This window comes from Prionailurus bengalensis, chromosome B1 (assembly GCF_016509475.1).
Source record: "Prionailurus bengalensis isolate Pbe53 chromosome B1, Fcat_Pben_1.1_paternal_pri, whole genome shotgun sequence".
In the NCBI taxonomy this organism is placed as follows: Eukaryota; Metazoa; Chordata; class Mammalia; order Carnivora; family Felidae; genus Prionailurus; species Prionailurus bengalensis.
Genome location: NC_057344.1, coordinates 167,442,125 through 167,456,469, shown reverse-complemented (window position 1 = coordinate 167,456,469; position 14,345 = coordinate 167,442,125). Strand labels below are relative to the sequence as shown.

At 36.3% G+C, this 14,345-nt stretch overlaps 1 protein-coding gene across 2 annotated transcripts in view; it reads right to left on the bottom strand.

Moving 5' to 3' along the window:
- Positions 1–14,345, bottom strand: part of GABRA2 (gamma-aminobutyric acid type A receptor subunit alpha2) — a 122,584-nt gene that overhangs the window by 32,991 nt on the left and 75,248 nt on the right. For both annotated transcript variants that reach the window (XM_043572739.1, XM_043572740.1), the window contains exons 7-8: positions 11,311–11,454; positions 9,638–9,790 (exon numbers count right to left, since the gene is read on the bottom strand). In XM_043572739.1, coding sequence (XP_043428674.1) covers positions 9,638–9,790; positions 11,311–11,454 — 297 coding nt within the window. The remainder of the gene's footprint in view (positions 1–9,637; positions 9,791–11,310; positions 11,455–14,345) is intronic.

Genomic DNA, 14,345 nt, shown 5'->3' with positions numbered 1-14,345 from the left:
TTATTAATTGCTTTCCCAATAGCCATTCAATCTTCTTTTGGAAGTAGCCCTCTGACTTCAAAATTTAAAGAATTAAGAAACTACCTTTTAGTTTATATGATTTTAGTTTTGCCAGTCTACCTCTTTTTGAACTCACAAATGTATATGCTTGTCTGTCTACCTATATCTACCATCTACCTATTTAAAATCAGTTTTCATTTACTTATTGTCTTAATTCAACTTATTTCCTATCCATTTAGAAAGAAACAAAAATAACTGCACTCCTTAAATTTAAATTCCAGAGGGGGAGACAAATTACATAAAAAATATTTTTCTGTAACATACCAAAAGATGATATATGCAATGGAGAAAAAAAGTAGAGTAGGCTGGAGGAACAGAAATAGGATTGGGAAGTTGTTTACAAAGTTCAGGTAGACTGTTAGGTGGTTCTCTTTGAGAAAAAGACAGTTTAGAAAAGCCCTAAGGAAATGGAAGGAATGAGCCACACAGGTATCTGCGGTAAGAGAGGTCTGGGCAGTAAGAAGAGACAAAGCTCATAAGTGAATGAATGGCATGTTTATGTAATAAGGAGGAGGCCAGTCTGGATGTTAGGCTAAGCATAGGAGATAGGAAGGGTAGCAGAAGTAGAGCTCGGAAGTGGGGCGAGTTCATACTGAATTAAGACTTACTGACTTCTGAAGGGCCTTTCATTTTTACTCTGACTATATTGGTGAGCCAGTGGGTTTAGAGAACAGGCGTGACATGATCTGACTTACGTTTTGAAAGTATCCCTCTGGCTACCATGTTGGGAACAAAGTCCCACAACAGTGGAAACAAGAAACAGCAAAAAGTCTAGTGCAGTGTTATGGGTTGAATGTTTACATTCTTCCAAAATTCATATGTTGAAGCCTCAATGCTTAGTGTGGCTGTATTTAGGGATGGAGTCTCTAAGGAAGTAACTGATATTAATTGAGGCCATAAGGATGGGGTTCTGATTCAATAGGACTCAATAGGATTAATGTCCTCCCTGTCTTTCCCTTGTCCCCCCTCAACCCCATGTGAAGGCCAGGTGAGGACATATGAGAAGGTAGCCATCTGTAAGCCAGAAAGAAAACTCTCACCAGAAGCCAACCCTGCTGGGCCTTGATGATGGATATTTAGCCTCCAGGATTGTGACAAAATAAATTTCTGTTGTTCAAGCCTCCCAGTCTGTGGCATTATGTTGTGGCATCCCAAGCAGACTAAGACATTCAGTGACCAAGGAGAGATATGATGGTGGTTCAGTCTAGGGTATAAGCAAGGTTATAGGTTTTAAGGAGAGGAGGAATGAAAGTTCAATTTTGTGCATAGTGAGTTTGAGATGTATACTGAAAATCCAAGGGGAGATGTAAGGAAGACAGTTGGAGGGAGGAGGTCTGGACAGAGATATAAATTTGGTAATTATCCCATCAAAATTGTAGCATACCATGATAAAGGATGAAGTTACCCAAAGTAGAAAATATAGAGAAGAGAATGGCTAAATATTGATCCCTCGAGCCCTCTGATATCTAAGTGGTCTGGAAAAGAGTATGGAGCAAAGTAGACTCAGAAAGCATGAAAAGTAAGGGACAGCTCAAGACCATATGCCTATCTTGGAAACCAAATGAAGAAATTCTTTCCAACAAATGTCTTCTCATTTAGTGGGAAGAAAGTACCCTTTCAAGGCTGCTATTAGATCAAATAAATTGATCTGAGAATTGGCCACTGGATTTAGCAATGATGAGGATTTCGACAGGAATAGTTTTGGTGAAAGAGTAGAGACAAGCTTGAGTTGAGTGGGTCTGAGAGATCATGGGAGAAGAAAAATGGAAGATATTAAATAAACATTTAATATTTAATTAAATAAACTTCCAAGTAAAACTACTGAAAAGAAGAGAAATGAAATGAGGTGGCAGAGAGAGGGTTAGTAGAGTCATGGGAATTTGGTTTGAGGATGAGGTAAATAACATGTTATTTGTATTTCTGTTGAGATTATAAAGGATCACAGACACTGCTGATGTTAGAGAGAATGGGCAGGTATTGTTGGAATGATGTCCTTGAAGCAGCTGAGAAGGGATGAGTTATAGTGCACAGGTGAAAGGGTCAGCATTGTATAGAAACATAGTCAAGCAGAGTTTGTGAGTGTAGGCGCTTGAATAGATGAGGCTTTGGGATTCTAGGGAGGTTCTTTCCAATTGCTTCAGTTTTCTCAGTGAAGTAGAAATCAAGGTCATCATCACAGAGCTAAGTGAGATATAAATGTGATACAAACAGCAGTGTGAGGATGTGTGAGGAATTACTTTTTCTAATAGGAACCCACAATTCTTCTTTCCTGTAGGAACTAGTCCTTCTCCATTTGCACAGTGGATCTGACAATACCCACTGGTTCAAAGGGTGGCTTGTAACCCAAGTCCCGCTAATAATTGTGTACCTGCCTGCGATTATGCATTAGGACAAGAATGTGAACTGTGTTAAACCAATGAGACTCAGTTATGGAATTTTGAGATGGAATGCACATCTAAGATGTGTTTTTTGTCTACACTTACACAAGCTCATGGTTAATTACAAATGAAGTTAACTAAGGGGTATAAGCCAGCTTGACTTGTGTTTCACGTCACTGTAATTAAAAGAGCCTTGACCAAAATTGAATACACACTAGCATATATGAAAGATTCTGAAATTCCCTTCAGACAAACAAAACACTGATGATATGATGTCAAAGAAGCTGGATTCCTGCCCAGATCTGTCTTCCCCAGAGGTTTACGGAGTTCGTAACTCTCGAAATATGCCACTTGGGAAGTGATTACTGCTACTAAAACTAAAGCAAGATCTGACCATCCTTTATGTATATCCTGAAAAGAAGGAGAGAATTAAGTCATAGATAATAAATAGTAACAATAATGCAAATAATTGCATAGCACTTATTATGTGCCAGAATTGTTCTAAGTGTTCCATGTGTGTACAAATATGTGTATGTGTGTGTTTATTCTTTAACTATGTCATGATGGAGTTTTCATAATCCTAATTTTACAGAGGGGTGAAACTAAGGTGCAAAGAAATTGAAAAAAAATAAACTGGCCAGAAGTGACCTAAATTGATAGTAACAGAACCAGATTTTGAACCAAGAAACCATGGTTCCAGAATATGTGCTCTTAATAATTTTACGGCCTTTATAGCAAACTACTATATTTTTCTTATGGTAGCAGAAACTACTAGCTACCAATCCAATATTTAGTCAGAGTATAATATTTGAACACTGAATTTATTCCACATGGCAATTTCTCAGATTCTCAGTTATGAGACCTAGTTGGGCTAATGATATATAAATAGAGATTATTGGGTGGGACTACTGGGAAACCTTATGAAGAGGTCTTTTGCCCTTTTTGGTTATTTCTTCCTGTTTCCTGGATATGAATGTGATGGCTGTAGCACCAACAGCCTTTTTGGCCCATGAAGCAAAACTCCATGCTAAGGATATCAAAGAAGAAAGACAGAAAGAAACTGAGTCCCTGATGCCCATAGTATGGCCATACTTGCCTTGGACCATCTACTTGTAGACTTTTATATGGAAAAAAAAAGACCCTCATATATTCAGTCACTATATTTTGGATTCCCTGGTATATACAGTCAAACTGAATCATAGAAATCTGTAGAACTAAGAAGAAAAATGAGCAATCCAAATATATCTTGTTTGGAATTTTAATTATTTCCTAATTCATCATATAAGACAAGCAGCTAAGGCCCTTGTATATACCATGAATGAAGCATGAAATATAAAGCATTTGACCTCCCTGTACTTTTTTACCCGACAAACTTACACCCTAACAGATGTTTGTTATTGGATTTTAGTTTTTAATAGAGAAAGCCCTCTTTTCCATGCTGAATATAATATTAAGACAAAAATACCAATATATATTTCTTATATATAATCTTATTCATATATTCATATGTTCATATATAAACTTTTATATAAACTTAGTCATATAGGCATAAACTTATCAATAAATCTGAAAAGTGATTTGAATTCAAATATAAAGGTAATAATTGACCAATCTGTTATGATTATTTCTCATTTATATAAAGTTCTGAAGGATGTTAAGCAACTGAAAGGACCAGGGCCACAATTTCACAAAATAAAGAAATGTATAGATATGTTTATACAAACACAAAATGAGGTTGGTATGTTGCAAATGTACTGTCTACTCACAGGAGCTTTGAAAGCACAAAGCCTGAGATATAAGGTTAAAATCACCCAAGTGCTTTCTTATTCTATTGGCAACAGGGGGCAGTTACCTCATCAGGAAGGGAGCTGTGTTTGATTTTTATTAAGGTACATCCCCCAAAGATCTAGAACAGTGCTGATAAATAGATGCTCAGTAAGTATTTTGCTGGTGTTGAATGAATTGGGCATGAACACTCAGAGAAATATCAAAGAAGGCTTTTGTCATCGCAAGATACACGGGCAGTTCCTTTGAAAAAAGATCTTTGAAAAATATCAAGCTGGCTCTACAGTCACAAAATGAATGCAATAGACAAAAACCTGAACAGATAAAGCCCAATATAATGGAACAAAGTCTCTAATACCAAGGGATACATTATTATACTTTCTTTTTTTTTTTTTAACATTTATTTATTATTGAAAGACAGAGACAGGCAGACAATGAGCATGGGAGGGGGGCGGCGCAGAGAGAGGGGGAGACACAGAATCTGAAGTGGGCTCCAGGCTCTGAGCCATCAGCACAGAGCCCAACGCGGGACTCGAACTCGCCGTGAGATCATGACCTGAGCAGAAGTCAGAAGATGCTTTACTGACTGAGCCACCTAGGCGCCCCCATATTGTAATTTTTATTCCTATGCCTACTATCTTGTTTGCTCTATTTTCTTTTTTTTTTTCTTTTCTTTTTTGTTTTAATGTTTATTTATTTGGTGTGGGGGGGGGGGCACAGAGGGAGACACAGATCTGAATCAGGCTCCAGACTCTGTTCTTATTCTATTCATAGCATGAAGCCAGATCTCAAAGGTTGAAAAATTTGACTTCTGTCTCTCAGGGCATATTAATTTCTTAACTGTGATAGTTTTTAACCTGAATGGGTTATCCATCACAGAAGGCCTTACGAGCATGAGGAGGGCAGATGATTTAATGATCTCTCACTAGCTTGTAAACCCGACTATGAATTCAGAGACAGAGATCTGAAGAGGTTAGAGTTTGGCTTAGGTATCTGCTCTGTATCAGTCAGATGATGATGTTCAGATACAGATAGAGGCAGAAAACAGGCAATGGTGGAATGAAGGTGGAATAGGTTGGCTACGCAGCTTTCAAGTTCCACTGAGGCAAGACATCAGATTTTTGTTTATCTTCTACTTGTGCACACGCACATATCACATACACTCACACAGGATTACATTTATTACAAAACTTTACACAGAATAATTTGTAGAGATAATACTAAAAATGTTCTTACCACCTAATGGTTTTAATTGATACGAACATCTGACTTTTGGATGGATCCCTACATCTTCAGTGTAAATAATTCACATAAAGTGTACACATCCAAATATAGCCTGGATTCTTAATTTTATACATGTTAACTTTTACAACCAATCGTTAAAAGCTTTGGTACATTTGTTATACTCCAACCTAGCAGCCTTGACTCTAACACATTCCATTGATTCAAAGTTAAATATTTATTCATGTATATATCTCTCCTGTATATTTAATTAGAGTCCTGTTGGCCTCTTTTAATGTATACATCTATGTCATTTATACTATGAAATCTGTCTTTATTTGCCTCAATTTATTTTCTTCACAACCTCTATTAAACAAATACTTCATCATTCTATTTTATCTGACACATATTTACATATAAATTTAGATCCTTCTGGAATATTAATTCAGTAACAATTATGTAATTTTATCCTAAATTTTTTTCTGTATTACTTATGCTCTGAAAATCATGCACCTTTATTGTTTAAACTATCTGAATGGAAGTTTTCTCTTATTTTTTGCCACATCATTTTTTTTTCTGATTTTGCCTCAAAAATTTGCAATTTTTGGGGCGCCTGGGTGGCGCAGTCGGTTAAGCATCCGACTTCAGCCAGGTCACGATCTCGCGGTCCGTGAGTTCGAGCCCCGCGTCGGGCTCTGGGCTGATGGCTCGGAGCCTGGAGCCTGTTTCCGATTCTGTGTCTCCCTCTCTCTCTGCCCCTCCCCTGTTCATGCTCTGTCTCTCTCTGTCCCAAAAATAAATAAACGTTGAAAAAAAAAATTAAAAAAAAAAATTTGCAATTTTTGAAATAGGTATCTGAGAAGATACTTCTGAGTCTAAATCCTGGGAAATCTTTGATGTGATCATTCCTTGCTGTTTTTTTTTTTTTTAATCCGTGACTTTTAAAAAGTATTTTACTAAGGTGAAATTCATATATATATATGTATATATATATATACACACATATATATACACATATATATATATATATATAATTAACCATTTTAAAGTATACAATTCAGCGGCATTTATGCATTCACAGTGTTCTGCAAACCACCACCTCTCTCTAGTTTCAAACCCTTTCATTACCCTAGAGGAACATCCTGTTCCTATTAAGGAACAACCAACCCCCCATTTTCCCTGCCTCCATTTACTGGCAACCACTAAATGCCGTCCATCTCTATGGATTTGCCTATTTGGATAATTCTTATGAAAGGAATCATACAAAGACGTTTTGTGGCCACGTTCTTTCACTTAGCACGTTTTTCAAGTTCACCCATGTGGTAGCATGCTATTAGTATTTAGTCACTTTTATCGGTGAATAATGTCCCATTGTTAAGTGTAAAGCACATTTTGGCTATCCATTCACCTTCTGAAGGAAATCTGTGTTGTTTCTACCTTTTGATTATTGCAAACGATGCTGCTATAAACATTTGCATACAAGTTTCCATGGGAACATATGTTTTCGCTAATCTTAGGTATATACCTCAAGGTGGAACCATAGGTCATATGGGAAAAAATTCTATATTGAACTTTTTAAGGAAGTGCCAAACTACTGCCCACTGAGGTTGCATCATTTTACATTCCCACCAGCAATACATAAGGGTTTCTATTTCTTCACAACATCACCAACACTTATTTCTTGTGGTTTTGTTTTGATATTATTATTATTACCATCCCAATGTGTGTGAAATGTATTTTATTGTGGTTTTGATTTGTGTTTCTTTAATGTCCAATGTTGTTTCACAGCATTTCATGTTCTTGTTTGCCATTTGTATACTTTCTTTAGAAAAAAAGTCTATTCAAGTTCTTTGTCCATTTTTTAAGTCTGGTCTTAGGGTTTTTTTTTTTTTTTTTGGAGTCTTAGAGTTCTTTATTAATTCAGGATATTAAATCCTTATCAGATATACAATTTGAAAGTATTTTCTCCCACATGTAAGTTGTCTTTTCACATTCTTGATAATGTTCCTTGAGGCACAAAAATTTTCAAATTTCACGAATCCAATTTATTTATTTTTTCTTTGTCACTCATGCCTTTGGTGTCAAATCTAAGAATCCATTGCTAGGCCTAAGGTCGTAAAGATGTATCATACGCTTTCTTTCAATAGCTTTATGGTTTTAGATTTTATATTAAAGTTTTATATCCATTTGAGTTCACTGCTGTATCTGGAGTGAGGTAGGAGTCCAACTTCATTTCTTTGTATGTGGTGGTATTTTAGCTGTAGGTACCCTTGCCAAAAGTCCCTAGAGTGGTGTTAATACACTCAATTCACCATGAATGTTTGTTTGTCTCTTGATTTTATTCTATTGATCTATATGTCTATCCTTATGCCACTACCACACTGTTTTGATTAATGTAGCTTTCTTTGTACTGTTTTGAAACTGGGAAATGTGTAGTAGCCAACTTTGTTTTTCTTTTTCCATATTATTTTAATTATTTGGAGCCTCTTATAATTCCCTATGAATTTGAGGATTGCCTTTTGCCATTTCTGTAAAAGAAGGCCATTGGACTTTTGAACAGGTATTGAATTGAATCTATAGACCACTTTGGGGATTATTCCCATTTTAACAGTACTGTCTTCTAATCCATGATCATGGCATGTCTTTCCATTTAATTAGGTATTCTTTAATTTCTCTCAGCAAAGTTTTTTTAGTTTTTCAGTGGACAAGTCCTTCACCTACTTGGTTAAATTTATCCCTAGGTATTTTATTATTTTTCAATGCATTGTAAATAGAATCATTGTCTTAATTTCCTTTTGAATGATTACTTGCTGGTGTTGAAAATCAAACCACTTTTTGTGCATTGATAATAAGAATAGCTAATATCATATAGCACGTATTAAATGTCAGTCATTGTTCTAAACATTTTACATGCCTTCAAAATACTAAAATGAGTTGCTGTAGCCTGTTAAGATAGAGATGCCTTGTGCTAGCCTGGGTTACAAGGCTCTTGTCATCTAGGCCTCAAACAATACTTCTATCTGTATGTATCTACACTAACACTGAAGAAGTTCATGGCAACTGAACACACTATGTGCTTCCATCCCTTGATGATATGGCACAGTCTACCTTTCTGGTAGGATTCCTGCCTAATTCCATCTGTCTGGGAAACTCCCATCATCCTTCAAGACTTAGCTCAAGTGTTAACTAAACTACTTAACCAGTTCTTTTAGAGAGGATCCTTGCTGCTTTCTTGTAAAAACTTTTATATACCTCTTTTATAATGCCTTAATCTTGTATCACCATTATCTCTTCTGCTTATTCTGTTGCCCTCCGCTATTACTGAGCTAGTTGAATGCAGGGACTATACTTTATATGTATTTGAGCTCTAAGGCCTGGTACAATATCCAACAGAGTGTATCCTCAATAAAACGTTAAATGAACGAGGGGAACAAACACACAAAGGTAATATACTTTGCGCAAAATGTGTTCCGCCTACTTCGATTCATCCAAAAAGCAGTAATTCCCCTGCATCGTTAAAATCAAGAAAATTACTTTATTAAACACACTAGTCGTAGTGAATGAGGGGTCTCTTTCTCTTTCTCTTCTTCCCTTTCTCTGTCTAACCTGAAATACAAAAATCATCTTTGTCCATCTAAAAAGAGAACAAAGCAGAAATAAACATAGAAAACCCAGAAATATGGTACTATTATACTCCAAGTCAAAGCCTCTAAGAATATTCTCTTTATGCTAACATGGAAACAAATGCTGCAAAGCAAAATGAAAAGAAGAGCAAACAGAGAGGGAAGGAAGCAAACAATAAGAGACTCTTAAATACTGAGAACAAACTGAGGGTTGATGGGGGGGTGGGGGAGAGGGGAAAGTGGGTGATGGGCATTGAGGAGGGCACCTGTTGGGATGAGCACTGGGTGTTGTATGGAAACCAATTTGACAATAAAAGAAGAGCAAAACAGAAAGAAGACTGAATATACTTCCAGAAAATCTGAGTAGTGTTTACATCTCTTATTAACAGGGTGGCACTGACTCTGTATTTAACTCTCTGAGCCTCAGCTTCCTCACCTCTAAAAGGAGCCGATATGCCCAGCCCCACACACCACAAATTACTGGTGTGAGTATCAAGAGAGATAATGCCTTTGAAAGTTTGCTACAAAACATAATGTGCTGTACAAGAAAGTGTGTAGTTATTCACTCACCGAACACAGTTCTTGCAGGAACAGATTCTCTGTTAAGCCAGAATGACACTTGGGAGAGAATGACAGTCATGATGCAAGGCAGATAAGTCTGAATCACAAAATACCCAATTTTTCTTTTCAAGTGGAAATGAGCTGTCATTACGGTATATTCACCTAGAAGAAAAATTTAAGAAGCTTAAGGAACTGTAATAGTCAATAGTTTGAACATTTTGGAAATGGAACGGATTTGAGAAAGAACAGTCCCTGATTTAAAAAAAAAAAGAATTTATCACATATACGCCATGAAAAGTATAAACCTTTAAATGCCTCTTTAGCATAGCAAGGATTTTTAAAAGTGAATTTTAATATTACCAAGAAACTTGCACTACATGCCTGAGGTACGGCATTTCTCTTTCTCTCCAGGTCATGCTTGTTGACCAAGGGGATACAGGATGCACAAATGCTCTCTGATCATGAATTATCTTACTTGCTCAGGTCTCTTATCCCCACTGATACCAACTTCCAGTCTCTGCTCTGATTGTTCTAACTCTCCGGCTTTTTAAAGTGCCAGTCTCTGGTCACATCTCCAAAACTGACCCAGTCTTCTGGCCCAAATTTTCCACTTTGACCCTGTCTTCTGATTGTCTCAATGTTGTATGTGTACTCTAATCCACTACCATTATTTCTATCCAGTCCTGAGAGCTATCTTCCTTTCTGGTCTCTGAGGTTACACCTGACAGATATACAATCATTAGTTCAATGTGACTGCTTTTTCTTAGATGAGTGTGGCCCTTAGAAAAGGCATCAGCTTGGGGCACCTGGGTGGCTCAGTCAGTTAAATGTCTGACTTCGGCTCAAGTCATGATCTCATGGTTTGTGAGTTCAAGCCCCGCATCAGGCTCTGTGCTGACAGCTCAGAGCCTGGAGACTGCTTCAGATTCCGTGTCTCCCTCTCTCTCTAGCCCTACTCTGCTCACGCTCTGTCTCTCTCTCTCTCAAAACTGAATAAACAGTAAAAAAAAATTTTTTTCTAAGAAAGAAAAGGCATCAGCTTTCCCATGCAGGCCAGTAGTAATTATCCAGAAATCAAGAGTTGAATAGTCATAAATTATCCAAAATAGGAGGAAAATAATTAGAAAACTAGGGAAATTGTAACACTGTTTGAGGGTAAAATTGTCTTGTCTGAAAAGACATGCACTCTTTGAATTGGCAGTATATTTTAGACCACTGTTTCTAAACTTTATGCACACCTCCTTGGAATCTCCTTGGAATCTTGTTAAAATGCAGATCCAGACTTAGTAGGAAGTCAGGTCTGAGACTGTAAATATCTAACAAGCTCCTACAATCTGTGCTGCTAGTTCTTGAGCCCAGGAGCAAAAGTTGTTAAGCAAACTAACGTATTTCCAATGACTTCAACCCATCAATTTTATTATAAACGTGCTTTTTTGCAGGGGGCACCTGGGTGGCTCAGTTGGTTAAGCGTCCAACTTCGGCTCAGGTCATGATCTCACAATTTGTGAGTTCCAGCGCTGTGACGGGCTCTGTGCTGACACCTCAGAGCCTGGAGCCTGCTTTGGATTCTGTGTCTCCCTTTCTCTCTGCCCCTCCCCCACTCATGCTCTGTCTCTCTCTGTCTCAAAAATAAATAAACATTAAAAAAAAAAGTTGCTCCTTTTTAGGCTTATTTTACTAACCTGTACTGGATTTAATTGTCTCCTTCCCAATTGATTGGCCCAGCAGATCATATTGATTTAACCTGGAACCATCAGGAGCAACTTGCACTGAATCAGATGCATTGTAAGTCCAAATATAAGTGACCTCTGAAGTGGTATATGCATCTGTAGAAAAAAAAAAAATTAAGCACTTTAGTTAAGAACCATCAACAAAGTGCAACATCAAAAGTTATATATTACATAGAAACACTATTTATTATAAAACTTGATATTTATAGATAATATTTTATAGAGTAAAAAAAAGTCTTTGAAATTTACAACTTTCAATATGAAGAATGTTGAAGCAGATCAAGAGAGAAAATCATGACCGCAGACTATTTTCATTGCAATCACTTTGAGAAGTGAACAGCAAATATCTCTTCAGAGCTTACAAAAATCACTGAGCCCTGAGATGGTTAAAATATCTTCCATAATTCCAATGTAGTAGATGAAGACATTGTAATAAATAGCTTTTAAATACCCAAAGTCCATTTAAATGGCTCGCTTCGAAATAGCAATAGCAATCTCTTACGAAATAACGTTTATAATTCAAAATGATAGCACTCTCTGGACATAAAGGTAACTTATTACCATATGAGAATACTGATGAATTGCATTGTCTTTAGTTTAAGGACTGTTTTTGTAGTTAGTTTTGTAAGTTTTTCTTCAAAACCTTTCCCTGGTTAAGAACTAAATGACTTGGCTCTCATGATTCAATGTATTTCATTAGAAGAATGAGAACTAGTTATTGCAGAACATGTAAAATAAATCAGAATGCCATAATCTCATCAAGATATATGTACTCCTTAAAAGATGTTCATTTTAAAATCAATGCACATAGATCTCACTGGACTATACTTTTATAGCATCCCAGTTAATTTATGGACTGGCAATAGACAAAACATATACAGACCCGGTATAACCTTCTGATTTATTTGGCCAAAGATACAGAACTTAGCAGAAGTTAGATGATTCTAGTGCTGGAGGGCAGGCAGCATATCTTGTCTTAGCCTTTCTCTGGCCCCGGCATTTCCCGTGTAGCTGTTATGACCTCTCCATGAAGATAGTCTCTCCAGCAGTTGAATTAACAGATAATTCTTGTTATACTACTGACCTGTTGAAGAACTTCTATGTACTTTTGCTCATGGGAATGTTTTAGAAGCATTAGTTACTCCTGGTTCTTGAGCAAACCTCAGCATTAGAGTTACGTTGTCAATTAGAAGAGAGAAAGGATTAGCTGTCTCCAGCAATATCCCTGCCCCTAGCTCTCTGGGATTCCGGAAAATTCATTTACATGCCATCGACAAGGTTTCTAGTTCGATAACATTGTTCTGGGATGACCCTGCTACCTACGTTGATCCAAGGTCTGAGATCACAAATAAAGTCACACTTAAGCATCAGTAACAATAAAGTGAATGTTTATGAGTTTGCATCTTATTTTCTGTGTGGTCTTTAATAGCATACTACAATGTTGCCTGGTTTCTGAGTGTTACTACTAAATGTTAGTATCAGTGAAATACTCTTTTCACTGTTTCCATATTCACCTATATCCATAATTATATTATATTCTGTGAACCAATATTTGAAATAGGATTCTAAATATATGTGTGTGTGTATACACATTTAATAGCAGTTATATTCCTATAGTTGGCATATGAATTCTAGTTACTCTAAAGTCTAAGTCTGTATTAATTTCAATTAGTTAATCACTGATGATTCTGCTATTATGATTAAATAAGTAACACTGGTAATGTGGATAACTAGCAATCCATTTGCAGATCATCAAGTGGCTTGTTTTGTTTTCCCCATGAATATACATCAATAGTTGTGAATATTAATAAATTATGAAGTTTTCTTACGTGTAATCATTCTACTTTTGAATTGTGATGTTTAACATTTAAACATCAATAAGAGAAAATAACACCCTACAAGTGAAGTGACACTTTTGAGGAACTAGTGAGACCCTGAAGGGCAGGGACTCTATCTTGCTCATGTCTACACTGCTTGCACCTGGCACAGAGGCTGTCACCCAGAAAAAGTTCTTGGTTCATTCTTGCTAGATTGATCAATAAACTCGCAATATTTTCTTATGTTATTTAATTTTACAGAAGATGGAAATCTGCATAGGAGCCCAAGAATCTGTTAAAGAAAGTGACTGATACTTCCCATGTGTTTCATGAAAAAGCAATGATAGCATTTCATTAGTCAGACAGGAATATGGTTTTTAGAGACTGGTGAGAGAAGACAAAGCAGAAAGTTACGAAAGACCAGAAAGGCATTCTTGGCCCACAAACACACATGTAAACCAGGAGACCATTGCAGTGTTTATCAGTAAAGTGTAAAAAAGGAGAGAAAGATAGCTTGTTTTACACATTTTACTATAAACTCTATCTCTAAATTGGATTTTCATTAAATAATTACATTTAATTCTGGTAACTAGCCCATTTTTGAGTCCTAATCTGCATTAAACATCAAATGCACCTTGACTCGATTCTGAATATTTGATAACCAGAAAAAAAAAAACCCAAATTATTTTTAATTATTAACTTTTATCCCAGAAGATGATTTACAATCTCCTTTGGACTAATGGACAGAATATATCCAGACTCCCATTCAGGAACTTTTAAATAGCAAGAAAATATATAAAGAGGTAAGGCAACAGAGATAAAGCAAAACAAAAATGAATTCAAAATTGTACATTTATACAAAAGATGCTTCTTTAATTTGAGGACAATGATAAGTTTCCATAAATTCTATCACTTTAGGGGAGACAAGGGGGCTTGTAAGCAAGAGAGGAACAAACAAATGGCTGTTTCTGCCAAAATCTGTTGTGCCAACATTTTAAGGTTTGGGTTGGTTTGTTATACCATGCTCAATGTCCATACTTTTAACACTTATGGATCAGGCACCTACTATCGTCAAGGATCAGTAAAAGAATATACAAATTGTTCATTCAAAGTGTCAGAAAACAAACATGAAGAAAATTAAATCCAAAAGCAATTACTTAGAGAATGCCT